The 14217-nt window shown below is 54.1% G+C and overlaps 1 protein-coding gene across 1 annotated transcript; it reads left to right on the forward strand.

The window, feature by feature from the left end:
- The first annotated feature begins 13000 nt into the window (after window positions 1–13000).
- Window positions 13001–13915, forward strand: LOC135311155 (olfactory receptor 14C36-like). Its single transcript, XM_064440295.1, has one exon. It carries the CDS (start codon window positions 13001–13003, stop codon window positions 13913–13915), a length of 915 nt encoding a protein of 304 aa, XP_064296365.1.
- The last annotated feature ends 302 nt before the right edge of the window (window positions 13916–14217 follow it).

Raw genomic sequence — 14217 nt, forward strand, 5'->3', positions numbered from 1 at the left:
CTGCTGCCTCTGGGTGAGGAGCACTGAACAAGGCGAAAAGGACAGTGAGATGTTAGGGGAGAGTACTCTGGGTGAAATCCAAGCCATTTCTCATACTACACACACTCACATTTTATGCATTGGGGTGTGGGGATCTGTTGAAGAAGGTAAAGGAAGTGGGAGGTTAGGGCAGACGTCTTTAGAGAGAAACTAATCTGTTTCTTCCAGAAACCCTGAAACTGCCTTTCACTTTCCAGGAACACTTTTGTTGAGCTCTGGTTGGTGCTGGTGGAGGGAAGGTGGCTCTGCTGTGGGCCCTGCAGGAGTCAGTCCTGCCCTAACGCAACAGGCAAGTAGGAACACGGGGTGAGCTCAGACTACATCCACTGGTGTTATCAAAGAGCTTTTCAGCATTGTTGCTCCCAACTCACCTGAGCGCAGAGCAGAGCTGTGGGGGTTGTGTTTTCTGCGTTCCCTTCTAGTTACCCACCACAGCTGAGGAGTGCTTTGAATGCAGAAATCCGTGGCATTTCTGCTGCACTGCAGGTGAAATCATGTGGGTGCTGAGGGGCAAAGGGACTGTCCCTTCGCGCCAAGTGGAGGACACTGGTCTGTCCATCGGCCCTGATCTCAGCTGCCCTGTGCTGGCAGCTCTTGCAGCTGTGGGACTGTTGCACTCGGGTGTTCCCTCCAAAAGAAACAGGATGCTGCTGGGAGCAGAGGAATCCAGTTTCGGAGTGCAGATCTCCAAACCCCTCCAAACCTCATCATACGTGAGGAGGATCTCAGCTCTGCCCTCCCAGCCAGGGGCACAGGGGGCTCATTACACCTGCCCACATACAGCCACCCAGCAGCATTTCCATGGCCTCAGCAGTGAGGCGTCATCTCCATGGGGCTCCTGCACAGCACAGAGATGCCATGGAGAGCTTTGCCCTGCTGGGGGGCAGCCTGCAGCCCAGCAGCACCTCCCAAGGCAAGACTCCCATCGCCTACATTTGTTACGTCCTGAAGAGAGGCTGAGGTGATTGCCAGCCACACACACTGCAGTACCCAGAGCCCCGAAGGTGAACAGGCTGAGACATGGATGCTTTTTCTCCACGGGCATATGTGCATAACAGTACATCAAGCATTGGTGTCTGAGCTACACGTGAATCCTCACCCTCCACCACCAGTGAGCATAACAGCAATAACAAGGGCAGCCAGGAGCAGAAGAGCACGTGCCAAAGTACCCTGCCAAGGGAGGCAGGAGAGGGAGACCCAGGCAGGCACTGCAGGTTTTCTCCACTTTTGTGGTCAGGGTGCTGGAAGGGCAACTCCTGGCCATGGCACCAGGGTATTAAGAGCACAGGCTCTGCTCTGTGGCTGGGGAAGACAAGGGGTTGCTCCAGGGACAGCATCTGCACTGCAGGGGATGGCAGGGAGATGCCTGAGTCCCTCCTCCCATGGCATTGCTGGGAAATGTTCTCTCTTTGGTCCTGCCCATCCTTCTGTTGCCTAGAGCTCTCCTTGGCCAGGGCCTCTTTCTCTGTCCCCACCTCTCCTCCCTGTCAGTGCTCAGAGAGCCCGTCCCACCCGCTGTGTGCTCAGCTCTGCCCTGCAGACACCTCCTGCCAGCAGGGCACTGCCCAGGCACAGCTCTGTGCGTGCGGGGGCTAAGGAGCAGCTCAGACAGGTCCTAACGTGAACAGGGGTCTCAGTGCCTACGCCAGAGCAGAGAAACAACTTCCCATCTCCCACTGCCCACCCAGACAACCAGGAAGAGAAGACACAAAGCACAGACTTCTTCCCTTTCAGGAAACCCCCGACCTTGACTGCCATCTTTCAAATGACCCTCTGCAAATGTCCTCAGGCTGATGGAGAAGCCTGAGCTGCCCTGACCCACGCTGCACCCTCCGGACAGCAGAAGGACCCTGCCCTGCCAGGGTCACTCCTTCCACCCACAGCTTGTCCCCACAGCGCTGTGGGGAGCTCCCCGGGCAGGCTGAGTGCTGAGCCTGGCGGGCGGCAGAGTCCCTGCCCCAGCACACAGACCCCTGGGGCGCAGGGACCCTGCTCGCAAGGACAGCCCTGGGCACCCCTGCCTGCACACGTGCCTGCAAAGCCCTGCAGCATCCCCGGGCGAAGGCAGCCGCCGTGCCCTGTCCTTCTGACAGTGCCGCAGGGAAGTGCTGCTCCTCAGCACGTCCTCCTCCCCTGTGCAAGGGCAACTGTGAGAGTCCTCCTCAAGGGTCACCTATGCTGTGGGATGCAGCAGCTTTTGGATATCCCTCCCAGAACACCAGCTACATTCTCCTCCACCCAGAGACTTACCATGCAGAGGGCTGTGAAGATCCTTCCCTGCAGTCAGCTCCCAGCATCCCCCCAGCCCAGGCTGCCTTTCCCCTCTCCCTGCCCGGCTCCTCTGCCCTCGGTGCCTGCAGGCAGTGCCCTCAGCCCTGCTGCGCTTGGCAGAGGAGCTGCTCCCGGGCAGAGCTGTCTCTCGGCAGCGCTGCCTCATTGCCAGCAGCTGCCTTTGTCCCAGGAGCCCAGCCCAGCTCAGCAGCAGAGGCCCAGCCCCAGGCAGCCCTTTCTCTGCCCCTCGCGGCTCCCTCCAGGTGTCCCTGGGGCTCCAGGGGAACCTGCTGTGAAACAGGCTGAATGAATCCCTGGTGTTCCCTCCCTCAGCCGGGGGAGTCACTGCTTTCCTGCTGGGTCATTACTCCTATTAAAAATTAGTTGGACATGAGAATCCCTTTTTTTATCCTATCATTAGACAGGACACCAGGAAGGTGACAGGGAAGGATCTAATTTCTTCAAGGTGGCTGCATGTGTTCTCTTGAGTGAATGTAGACATTTCCTTTAGGCCTGGGTCTGGCAGGACATGCAGCTCTCTTGTGTCCATGCCATGTCTGTGCTCCAAAGCAAAGCCTTCACTGACACGCGGTCTTGCACGCTTGGTACCAGGGTTCCTCACGGCAAGTTGGAGTTTGCCTGGTTGCACAGCTGTGTTGCTTCAGCCCAGATGTGCAGCAGTGCCCTCAGCCAGGGGCACAGGCAGGAGGAGCAGGAGCCGTTACTGAGCAGACAGAGCTGTGACATGGTTGCAGAGCTCAGGACGGCTCGTCTTCAAGGACAGCATCCTCCAAGCTCAGCAAGGGTCCGGATCCAAACTCGGTCTGAACTTGAAAGGCAGTTTGAGGGCACTGTAACTAGTCTTTACTACTTCAGGAAGAGTTAAAGGAGGAACAAAGATACTGTGTGGCCACTGCTGAATTTAGTAAGAGCAGGGGTGGCAGATGTGAGATTCTCTGTGTCCTCTTTGCCTCAGTCCTCCCCAGCTAGGTCTCCCAGGCTTCCTTGACCCAGGGCAGGACAACCAGTGGTGGACAGGGATCAAGTCAGGGATCCCTTGAGCAAACGCCGTCCTGCCCAGTCCATGGGACAGGAGGGGCAGCCTCGCAGGGAGCTGAGCGAGCAGGCCAGCGTCACAGGGAAGCCACTCTCCATCCTCTTTCAAAGGCCGTGGAGTCTGTGGGAACTTGCTGACCACGGGGAAAATGCAAACGTCGCATGCACCTTTCACCAGTGCCCAAAGGATGTGCAGAGGAGCGAAATGCTGTGCAATGGACATGTTCACTCGGACCCCATTGCTGGGAGCCTGAAAGAGAAGGTGACCGGATTTACTCAGGGTAGCTTGTCTCTGACCGTCCTCTCTGCTTTCTCTGGTGAAAGGACAGGATTGCTGGATGCGGGGAGAGCAGTGATGGTCTTTTACCTGGACGTCATCAAGGCTTTCAGCATTATCCCTCCAGAAACTTCTTGTGTCCAAGTTAGGATAGTGTGGGCTGCGTGGGTGGATGAGTAGTTGAGTAAAAAACCAGCTGGATGGTTGGGCCTGGAGGAGTGTGGGAGATGTGTGGTACTCTGCCCGGAGGCATCCAGCTGGCAGGGTCCTGCAGGGGTCTATCTTGCAACCTGCTGTGTTTAACATTGTTTTAATGACCTGAAGGATACAAGAGAGAACTTTTTCATAGCATTTGTAGTAGGCATCACATTGATGAGAGCAGGGCGGTCTAGAATCATAGAATGACAGAATGGTTTAGGTTGGAAGGGACCTTTAGAGGTCATCTAGTCCACCCCTCCTGCAGTGAGCAGGGACATCTTCAACTAGATCAGGTTGCTCAGAACCCTGTCCAACCTCACCTTGGAAGTTTCTAGGGATGGGGCCTCCACAACCTCTCTGGGCAACCTGTTCCAGTGTTTCACCACCATCATTGTAAAAATATTTTTCCTTACATCCAGTCTAAATCTAGCCTCCTTTAGTTTAAAACCATTAACCCCTTGGCCTGTCACAGTGGGCCTTACTAAAGAGGTTGCCCTCATCCTTCCTATCATCCCCCTTTAAGTACTGAAAGGCCACAGTAAGGTCTCCCCAAAGCTGTCTCTTCCCCAGGCTGAACAACCCCAACTCCCTCAGCCTCTCCTCGTAGGAGAGGGGCTCCAGCCCTCGGATCACTTCTGTAGCCCTCCTCTGGACCCTCTCCAACAGCTCCATGTCCTTCCTGTGCTGAGGGCTGCAGAGCTGGATGCAGCACTCCAGGTGGGGTCTGACCAGAGCAGAGCAGAGGGGCAGAATCACCTCCCGCGACCTGCTGGCCGTGCTGCTTTTGATGCAGCCCAGGATACAGTTGGCCTTCTGGGCTGCGAGCGCACATTGTTGGCCCATGTCCAGCTTTTTGTTCACCAGCGCTCCCAAGTCCTTCTCCACAGGGCTGCTCTCAATCCCTCCATCCCCCAGCCTATATTGATACTGGGGGTTACCCCAACCCATGTGTAGGACCTTGCACTTGGCCTTCTTGAACTTCATGAGGTTCTCACAGGCCCACCTCTCCAGCTTGTCTAGGCCTCTTTGGATGACATCCTGCCCTTCTGGTGTGTCAGCTGCACCACTCAGCTTGGTGTCACCTGCAAACTTCCTGAGGGTGCGCTCCATCCCACTGTCTATGTCATTGATGAAGATATTAAATAGAAGCAGTCCCAGTACGGACCCCCTGAGGGACACCCCTCGTCACCGATCTCATCACTGATCATCGAGCCATTGACCACCACCCTCTGGATGCCACCGACCAACCAATTCCTTATCCACCGAACTGTCCACCCATCAAACCTCTATCTCCACAGTTTAGAGAGAAGGATGCTGTGGGAGGCCATGTCAAAGGCCTTACAGAAGTCCAGGTAGATGACATCCATAGCTCTTCCCTTGTCCACTGATGCAGTCACTCCATCACAGAAGGCACTAGGTTGGTCAGGCAGGACTTGCTCTTGGTGAAGCCATGCTGGTAGAGTAGACAGTCTGGATGTAGACAGTCTGGAGTGATGGGCCAATAGGAACCACATGACGTCCACTTAAGATTCAACCAAAGTCCTGCTCCTAAAGTGGATGTAGGGTCTGAAACATCATAGGCCAGGCAATGCCTAGGCAGGTAGTAGCTCTGCAGGAAAGGGTCTGCAAGTGTTTGGGTTACATTAGGCAAAAAATGAGCCATCAGCAAAGATGGCCAATAACATCCTGGGCTGTAGGAGCAGCAGCAGAGCCAGGGGAAGCGTTTATCTCCTTCTGCTCAGCTCTTGTTACACCACATCCAGAATACCTGCCCAAGTTTGGGTTCCCCACAATGCCAGAGAGACGAGGGCAAGCTGGAGGGCTGCAAAAGGTCAGTGGAGGGCAACAGAGATGGTCACGGTTGGAGCACTTGTCCTCTTAGGAGAGGCTGAGGGAGCTGGTCTTGTTCACCCTGGAGAAGGGAGGGCTTTGCAGGGAGGATGTAATAGACTTGCATTTTGCATTGCCTGTGGTGAGGCCTCCAAGAAGACACTGTGGTGCAAGGCAGGAGCACAGGAGGCAACGAGCTGAAACACGAGAGGCTCAGGCTCAATATAGGGAGGAACTTTTGCAATGCGAGGACAGTCAGACTTGGGAAGCCATTTCCCAGAGAGCTTGTGCGGCCTCCATCCTTAGAAGTTTCAAAGGCCCATCTGGATAAAACCATGAGAAAGCTGGTGTGAACCTACTTCCAGCAGGATGTTTCCTACAGATGTCTAGGAAGGTCCCTTCCAGCCTGAATGAGGCGCTCATTCCTCCCCCTGAGAAATAACCATCTTGTCAAGGAAGAATGAATGGAAGGAATAACATTAAAGAAATAAAGTTTACTGTCATCAAGAAGAAGAAGAAATTATCTGAGAGCATGTTACTGCTACTGGATTTAGTGGAAGTAGAAATAAGGCAAATTACATGGTAGGTTGCCCCCAGCTGGCAGGTAAGCCCCCACCCAGCTGCTTGCTCGCTCCCCCTGAGCGGGGTGGGGGAGAGCATTGGAAGGGCAAAGTCAGAAGAACTCAGGGGTCAGACTAAGGAATTAGTCTCAGTTTGCTTTCCTTCTTCGGCCTTTGCTGAGGGGACTGAATAGCCTCCTCTTTATAGAACCAGAGAGTGGTTTGGGTTGGAAGGGACCTTAGAGATCATCTAGTTCCAACCCCACTGCCTCGGGCAGGGAAAGGGGAACCCATCCCTGGGTGAGCTCAAGCCACCAGCCTTTCGGTTAACAGCCAAACGCGCTGACCAGTTGCCCCACAGAGACTCCCGACGTGAGCTATGTAGTGCTTCCCATGGGCAGGCAGGGGCTCAGCCATTCCCTGCCCCCTGCAGACCAACCACCTGCAATACAGTGCTGGGCACCAGATGAACTCCTCCTGGAGCCTTGCACAAGCACTCTGACCTCAAGGAGCACAGAGGTGCCTCGGGGAGGTCCTCCCCTCACCAAGATGAGCTTCCTCAACTGGTGTTTTTGGGGTTACATGAATGGTGACTGGAGAAACCGGGTCATCCCTTGAGGATGGAAAGCCCTGAGAGCTTCTTAGCTTCTCAGTTAGTTGTTACAATACCATAAGTCGGCAAATATAAGAACCCTCTAAAACTCCAACTGTAGTTTTAGAAAGCAGGTGTTCTTTATTGCGACACCGGGCACGCAGGGGATCGTTCGACCTAGTGCGCGCTGAGTTCCTCTACTACAGGGGTTATATGCAATCAAAACATACATATTCACTGAATTTCTAGGAAATAATTACCATATTCGTACTACTGTTGGAACTGATTAATATACGCAAAATGTCCTTAATGCATGCGCATTCATGTTCACTGGTGGTCTTCCAGGGTCCTCTGGTGGTCGTCAACAGTCTTCCTCACTGTGTCTGCTGGTTGAACGCAGTCTCTGGCATGCTCAGTTCGTTTTTGGCTTGGTTACACAACCCTTACTGATAGTAAACAAGCTTATTCTAGTACCTTTCCCTTATTTATTCTACTCAAGGATATAGTGTCTCCAGACTCCCTCCTATCTAATCAGATATAGCAAGTTCTAAGACTATCTTGTTCATAAAATATTCCAAGTATTTCAAAACCTAGCTATGTTGCTCCAGTTAGAGGAGGCCGTATGTCCTTCTGAAGCCAGTATCAGGCATCACACTCCCCACACTTGGATGGGCCTCAGGAAGCCTTTCGCTGCTCTAGAGGCTGGTTCATTTTCCAGTATCTGCAGTTCAGGAACTTGGCACCAGAGGGCTCATTAACATCCAAAATGCCACTACAAGCCAAGCCGCCCTCCATAATTCCCCCTAATTCTTCAAGTCTTGTGCGGCTGATCTGAGAGATTCCGGGAGTGTAGCCAAAATGAGAAGATTTCACTCATAAATTACAATAAACCAGGATTTCTTCTTTCCCATTTTTCTTTAGTTTTCAGCTTACACAACAAGTGATATCAGCCACCCCCGATTCCTACTGATCCAGAGTGTCTCCTGACAAACCCCAAACGCCGAGAAAATGTATGATCCTTTCTGTATGACACTGTGTGGGCAAACTCTGCCCCCTCCCCCCCCCACCCCCATACCCTCTGCCATGTCTGTCATCAGCCACCTGGGACTGGCATCATGCTTTCTCAAATCTAAGCTTTTTCCACTAAAGTCTGCAGCTGAATGATTCAGCTCACCTGCGTCGTTCCCACCTGTTCTGGTTGGAAAACCAGCTGTGCACAGTCACAGAAGGATGTTTCTTACCTGCCAAGAAAAAAAAACAAAAAAAAAAAGGAAGAAAGGAAAAGAAAGGGATAGTTCAATAAAAAATAAAACACATTCCTCAGCTGCATCTGAAGCCCAAGTTGCCTCCACTGAAGTCCGCTTTCCACAATGGGCAACCTTAGTGGAAAACCTTCAGCGAGATACATAGGGAAGGAGAGGTATGAGCATAATTAAGGATTTGGCTAAAGGGACCATCAGGCAGGCTGCAGAAAGCTGAGACGGGGTCAGTTTAAGCAGGACGTGTGGAAAGATGTGAAAGAGTAGCGAGAGTCAGTGCAGAGGAAAGTCAATATTTCTTCTCCTGAGTGCGGTACACAGGGTGGAAATTTCCCTGCTGGCATCGTGGCATCATGTCACCCACATTAACTGTGGTGATTTACATGTATGGGGCTTTATTGATCAAAGACCCCATCCATGGGTGAGTGACTTGAGACACCACAGCTGTGAGCTGCAACTGCTCACACAGAAGTCTTTCCTAAATTGGTGTTTTGCGATCCATGGATGCTGAATGGAGAGACATGGCTATTTCTGGAAGGGGGGATGGAAAACCCTGCTGGGAAACCTGGCTGCTGCCTGGTGCAGGTCCAGGGAATCACCCTTCACGGATGCACATGATGCTCAGGAAGCTGTCCTGAACCAGACACTAACTCCAAGAGCAAGGAGTACTGTGTACCCAGGGACCCAGCCTTTCCTTTATGCTGTCCTCAGGAAGTTCTCAATCCAGAACACTGGCTTTCCTCATTGGTCTCTAACAGTGCTTATTTTTTGTTATCGATAGTACCACCTGTCCATCTGGAAGTTGCATTTAGGCAGACCTACTCCTCCTGTGGGACTCATCATGTAGATCTAAGACATAATATCATAGGATCATAGAATGGTTTGGGTTGGAAGGGACCTTAAAGATGGGCCATGGCCACGGGTAGGGACACCTTCCACTAGACCAGGTTGCTCAAAGGCCCAGCCAACCTGGCCTAGAACGCTTCCGGGGATGAGGCATCCACAAGTTCTCTGGGCAGCCTGTTCCAGTACCTCACCATACTCATAGTAAAGAATTTCTTCCTTCTAACCTAAATCTACCCTCTTTCAGGTTAAAGCCATCACCCCTTGTCCTATCACTACACGCCCTTGTAAAAATGTCCCTCCAGCTTTCCTATAGTCCCTCTTCAGATACTGGACGGCCGCAATAAGGTCTCCCCACAGCCTTCTCTTCCCCAGGGTGAACAACCCCAACTCTCTCAGCCTGTCTTCACAGGAAAGGCGCTCCAGCCCTCTGATTATCTTGGTGACCCTCCTCTGGACTTGCTCCAACAGGTCCATGTCCTCCTTTGGTTGGGGGCCCCAGAGCTGGCCACAGGATTCCAGGTGGGGTCTCACAAGAGCGGAGTAGAGGGGGAGAATCCCCTCCCTCAACCTGCTGGTCACGCTTCTTTTGATGCAGCCCAGGATACACTTGGCTTTCTGGGCTGCAAGCACCCATTGCTGGGTCATGTTGAGCTTCTCATCCACCAACACCCCCAAGTCCTTCTCCTCAGGGCTGCCCTCAATCCATTCTCCACCCAGCCTGTATTCGTGCTTGGGATTGCCCCAACCCATGTGCAGGACCTTGCACTTGGCCTTGTTGAACTTCATGAGGTTCCCACGGGCCCACCTCTCAAGCCTCTCAAGGTCCCCCTGGATGGCATCCCTTCCCTCCAGCGTGCCGACCTCACCACACAGCTTGGAGTTGCCTGCAGCCTTGCTGAGGGTGCACTCAATCCCACTCTCCATGGCACTGACAAAGATGTCAAACAGCACTGGTCCCAACACCGACCCCTGGGGAGCGCCACTCGTCACTGGTGCTGTGCTGTCTCTGCAAGCCCTGGCATCTCACGTAGCTCCATGGGCCTGGATTTAAATATTACATTGAGTAGATACCCTGAATTCTATAAGGCAATGAGGGGATGAACGTGAGGCAGCTGCCCATAGAGTGAGTGGAGACCTAGTAAATACAGCTGGTGGAGAAAAGAAAGAGAGACTGAGCTCCCCCTGTGGCACACGGCTCCAGCTGCTCACATGAATACCTTTAAAGGCTGCCCTGAACATAGATGAGTATGGGCAGGTTCAGTTGCCCTTATTTTGGGCATCAGCTGTCATTTCAGGTGGCCAATGCAAATTCCCAGCAGCCTCTAAAAGTATTCCCCCAGGTGTCGGCCTGTCTCTATGAACGGCTCCATTAGAGCTTGCAGTTGCCTGAAGATACCTTCGACCACCCCCGACACCTTAAACGCCACCAGATGTTCTGTCTGAACAGCCCAGTCCTGCCCTCCATCTTCATTAATTGTCATGGCAGCTGGGACAAGGAGCTCACACGCAGGTGCCCATGTAGTGCCCACCTGAACGCCTGATTCAAGGGGAATCTCACCTCCTGTTGCTTTGCGTTGTGCATGGGAGGGAGCTGAGCCCACTTCGAGCCCCAGGACTGCCAGCCCACACAGGAGATGTGTCTATTTACTCAGCTGCGTCCGTTCCCTCAGCAGGGGTAAAGGAGAGCCCTCCTTGTAGCTGTCTGCTTGTCCTGTCTAGTGATGGGACAAGGAAAGGTGATCCTCATGCCCAAACCATTTCCTCATAGGAGAAGTAACAGTGCTGGGAAGAAGTGTCTCCCTCCAGCTGAGGGAGGGAACCTCAGGGATTCATTCAGCCTGTTTCACAGCAGGTTCCCCTGGAGCCCCAGGGACACCTGGAGGGAGCCGCGAGGGGCAGAGAAAGGGCTGCCTGGGGCTGGGCCTCTGCTGCTGAGCTGGGCTGGGCTCCTGGGACAAAGGCAGCTGCTGGCAATGAGGCAGCGCTGCCGAGAGACAGCTCTGCCCAGGAGCAGCTCCTCTGCCAAGCGCAGCAGGGCTGAGGGCACTGCCTGCAGGCACCGAGGGCAGAGGAGCCGGGCAGGGAGAGGGGAAAGGCAGCCTGGGCTGGGGGGATGCTGGGAGCTGACTGCAGGGAAGGATCTTCACAGCCCTCTGCATGGTAAGTCTCTGGGTGGAGGAGAATGTAGCTGGTGTTCTGGGAGGGATATCCAAAAGCTGCTGCATCCCACAGCATAGGTGACCCTTGAGGAGGACTCTCACAGTTGCCCTTGCACAGGGGAGGAGGACGTGCTGAGGAGCAGCACTTCCCTGCGGCACTGTCAGAAGGACAGGGCACGGCGGCTGCCTTCGCCCGGGGATGCTGCAGGGCTTTGCAGGCACGTGTGCAGGCAGGGGTGCCCAGGGCTGTCCTTGCGAGCAGGGTCCCTGCGCCCCAGGGGTCTGTGTGCTGGGGCAGGGACTCTGCCGCCTGCCAGGCTCAGCACTCAGCCTGCCCGGGGAGCTCCCACAGCGCTGTGGGGACAAGCTGTGGGTGGAAGGAGTGACCCTGGCAGGGCAGGGTCCTTCTGCTGTCCGGAGGGTGCAGCGTGGGTCAGGGCTGCTCAGGCTTCTCCATCAGCCTGAGGACATTTGCAGAGGGTCATTTGAAAGATGGAAGTCAAGGTCGGGGGTTTCCTGAAAGGGAAGAAGTCTGTGCTTTGTGTCTTCTCTTCCTGGTTGTCTGGGTGGGCAGTGGGAGATGGGAAGTTGTTTCCCTGCTCTGGCGTAGGCACTGAGACCCCTGTTCACGTTAGGACCTGTCTGAGCTGCTCCTTAGCCCCCGCACGCACAGAGCTGTCCCTGGGCAGTGCCCTGCTGCCAGGAGGTGTCTGCAGGGCAATACAGTAGGGGGGGACCCAGGCACCTCCCTGCCATCCCCTGCAGTGCAGATGCTGTCCCTGGAGCAAACCCTTGTCTCCCCCACACCCACAGAACAGAGCCTGTGGCCTTAATACACTGGGGCCATGACCAGGAGTTGCCCTTCCAGTAGCCTGACCACCAAAGATATTTATTTTGTGAGGCTGGCAGTGATCTCAGCCTCTCTTCAGGACATAACAAATGTAGGCGATGGGAGTCTTGCCTTGGGAGGTGCTGCTGGGCTGCAGGCTGCCCCTCAGCAGGGCAAAGCTCTCCATGGCATCTCTGTGCTGTGCAGGAGCCCCATGGAGATGACGCCTCACTGCTGAGGCCATGGAAATGCTGCTGGGTGGCTGTATGTGGGCAGGTGTAATGAGCCCCCTGTGCCCCTGGCTGGGAGGGCAGAGCTGAGATCCTCCTCTCGTATGATGAGGTTTGGAGGGGTTTGGAGATCTGCACTCCGAAACTGGATTCCTCTGCTCCCAGCAGCATCCTGTTTCTTTTGGAGGGAACACCCGAGTACAACAGTCCCGCAGCTGCAAGAGCTGCCAGCACAGGGCAGCTGAGATCAGGGCCGATGGACAGACCAGTGTCCTCCACTTGGCGCGAAGGGACAGTCCCTTTGCCCCTCAGCACCCACATGATTTCACCTGCAGTGCAGCAGAAATGCCACGGATTTCTGCATTCAAAGCACTCCTCAGCTGTGGTGGGTAACTAGAAGGGAACGCAGAAAACACAACCCCCACAGCTCTGCTCTGCGCTCAGGTGAGTTGGGAGCAACAATGCTGAAAAGCTCTTTGATAACACCAGTGGATGTAGTCTGAGCTCACCCCGTGTTCCTACTTGCCTGTTGCGTTAGGGCAGGACTGACTCCTGCAGGGCCCACAGCAGAGCCACCTTCCCTCCACCAGCACCAACCAGAGCTCAACAAAAGTGTTCCTGGAAAGTGAAAGGCAGTTTCAGGGTTTCTGGAAGAAACAGATTAGTTTCTCTCTAAAGACGTCTGCCCTAACCTCTCACTTCCTTTACCTTCTTCAACAGATCCCCACGCCCCAATGCATAAAATGTGAGTGTGTGTAGTATGAGAAATGGCTTGGATTTCACCCAGAGTACTCTCCCCTAACATCTCACTGTCCTTTTCGCCTTGTTCAGTGCTCCTCACCCAGAGGCAGCAGATGTCCAACAGCAGCTCCATCACACAGTTCCTCCTCCTGGCGTTCACAGACACGCGGGAGCTGCAGCTCCTGCACTTCTGGCTCTCCCTGGCCATCTACCTGGCTGCCCTCCTGGGCAACGGGCTCATCGTCACCGCCATCGCCTGCGACCACCGCCTCCACACCCCCATGTACTTCTTCCTCCTCAACCTCTCCCTCCTCGACCTGGGCTCCATCTCCACCACTCTCCCCAAATCCATGGCCAATTCCCTCGGGGACACCAGGGACATCTCCTACGCAGGATGTGCTGCACAAGCCTTTCTGTTTGCCTTTTTGATATCAGCAGAGTTTTATCTCCTCACGGTCATGGCCTACGACCGCTACGTGGCCATCTGCAAACCCCTGCACTACGGGACCCTGCTGGGCAGCAGAGCTTGTGCCCACATGGCAGCAGCTGCCTGGGCCGGTGGGTTTCTCAATGCTGGGCTGCACACGGCCAGTACATTTTCACTGCCCCTCTGCCATGGCAATGCCCTGGAGCAGTTCTTCTGTGAAATCCCCCAGATCCTCAAGCTCTCCTGCTCAGACACCTACCTCAGGGAGGTCGGGCTTCTTGGGGTTAGTGTCTGTGCAGCATTTGGGTGTTTTGTTTTCATTGTGCTGTCCTATGTGCAGATCTTCAGGGCTGTGCTGAGGATCCCCTCTGAGCAGGGACGGCACAAAGCCTTTTCCACGTGCCTCCCGCACCTGGCCGTGGTCTCCCTGTTTATCATCACTGTCATGTTTGCCTACCTAAAGCCTCCTTCCATCTCCTCCCCACCCCTGGACCTGGTGGTGGCAGTGCTGTACTCGGTGGTGCCTCCAGCCGTGAACCCCCTCATCTACAGCATGAGGAACCAGGAGCTCAAGGATGCAGTGTGCAAACTGATGAGATGATTTTATTTTTAGAAACAAGAAAATGCCTGTTTTCTTCTGCGTAGCATTCATAATGAAACTTGTTACAGCCTTAGCCTGCCTTGTGAGGTTTATGGTGTGGTGTCTTTCTTTTTCTTGTGATAATGTTGTGCACAACCAAAGTTTATTATTCATCCCACTTCTAGTTCACTGTCTAGCAGCTGAGTTTGACCAAGAGACTGTGAAATGAGGAATCGTGCTCCGCGTGTATTTCAACAACATAAAGGACCCTGCAGCAAGTTGCTTGTCCAAGACCCTTCCTCTGAAGCCTTCGGGAACTGCAG

The sequence above is a fragment of the Phalacrocorax carbo genome, unplaced genomic scaffold (genome assembly GCF_963921805.1).
Source record: "Phalacrocorax carbo unplaced genomic scaffold, bPhaCar2.1 SCAFFOLD_54, whole genome shotgun sequence".
Taxonomy (NCBI): Eukaryota; Metazoa; Chordata; class Aves; order Suliformes; family Phalacrocoracidae; genus Phalacrocorax; species Phalacrocorax carbo.

Bases quoted from the DNA above. Each gene is read 5' to 3' on its own strand.
- LOC135311155 (XM_064440295.1), top strand. From the start codon at position 13,001: ATGTCCAACAGCAGCTCCATCACACAGTTCCTCCTCCTGGCGTTCACA.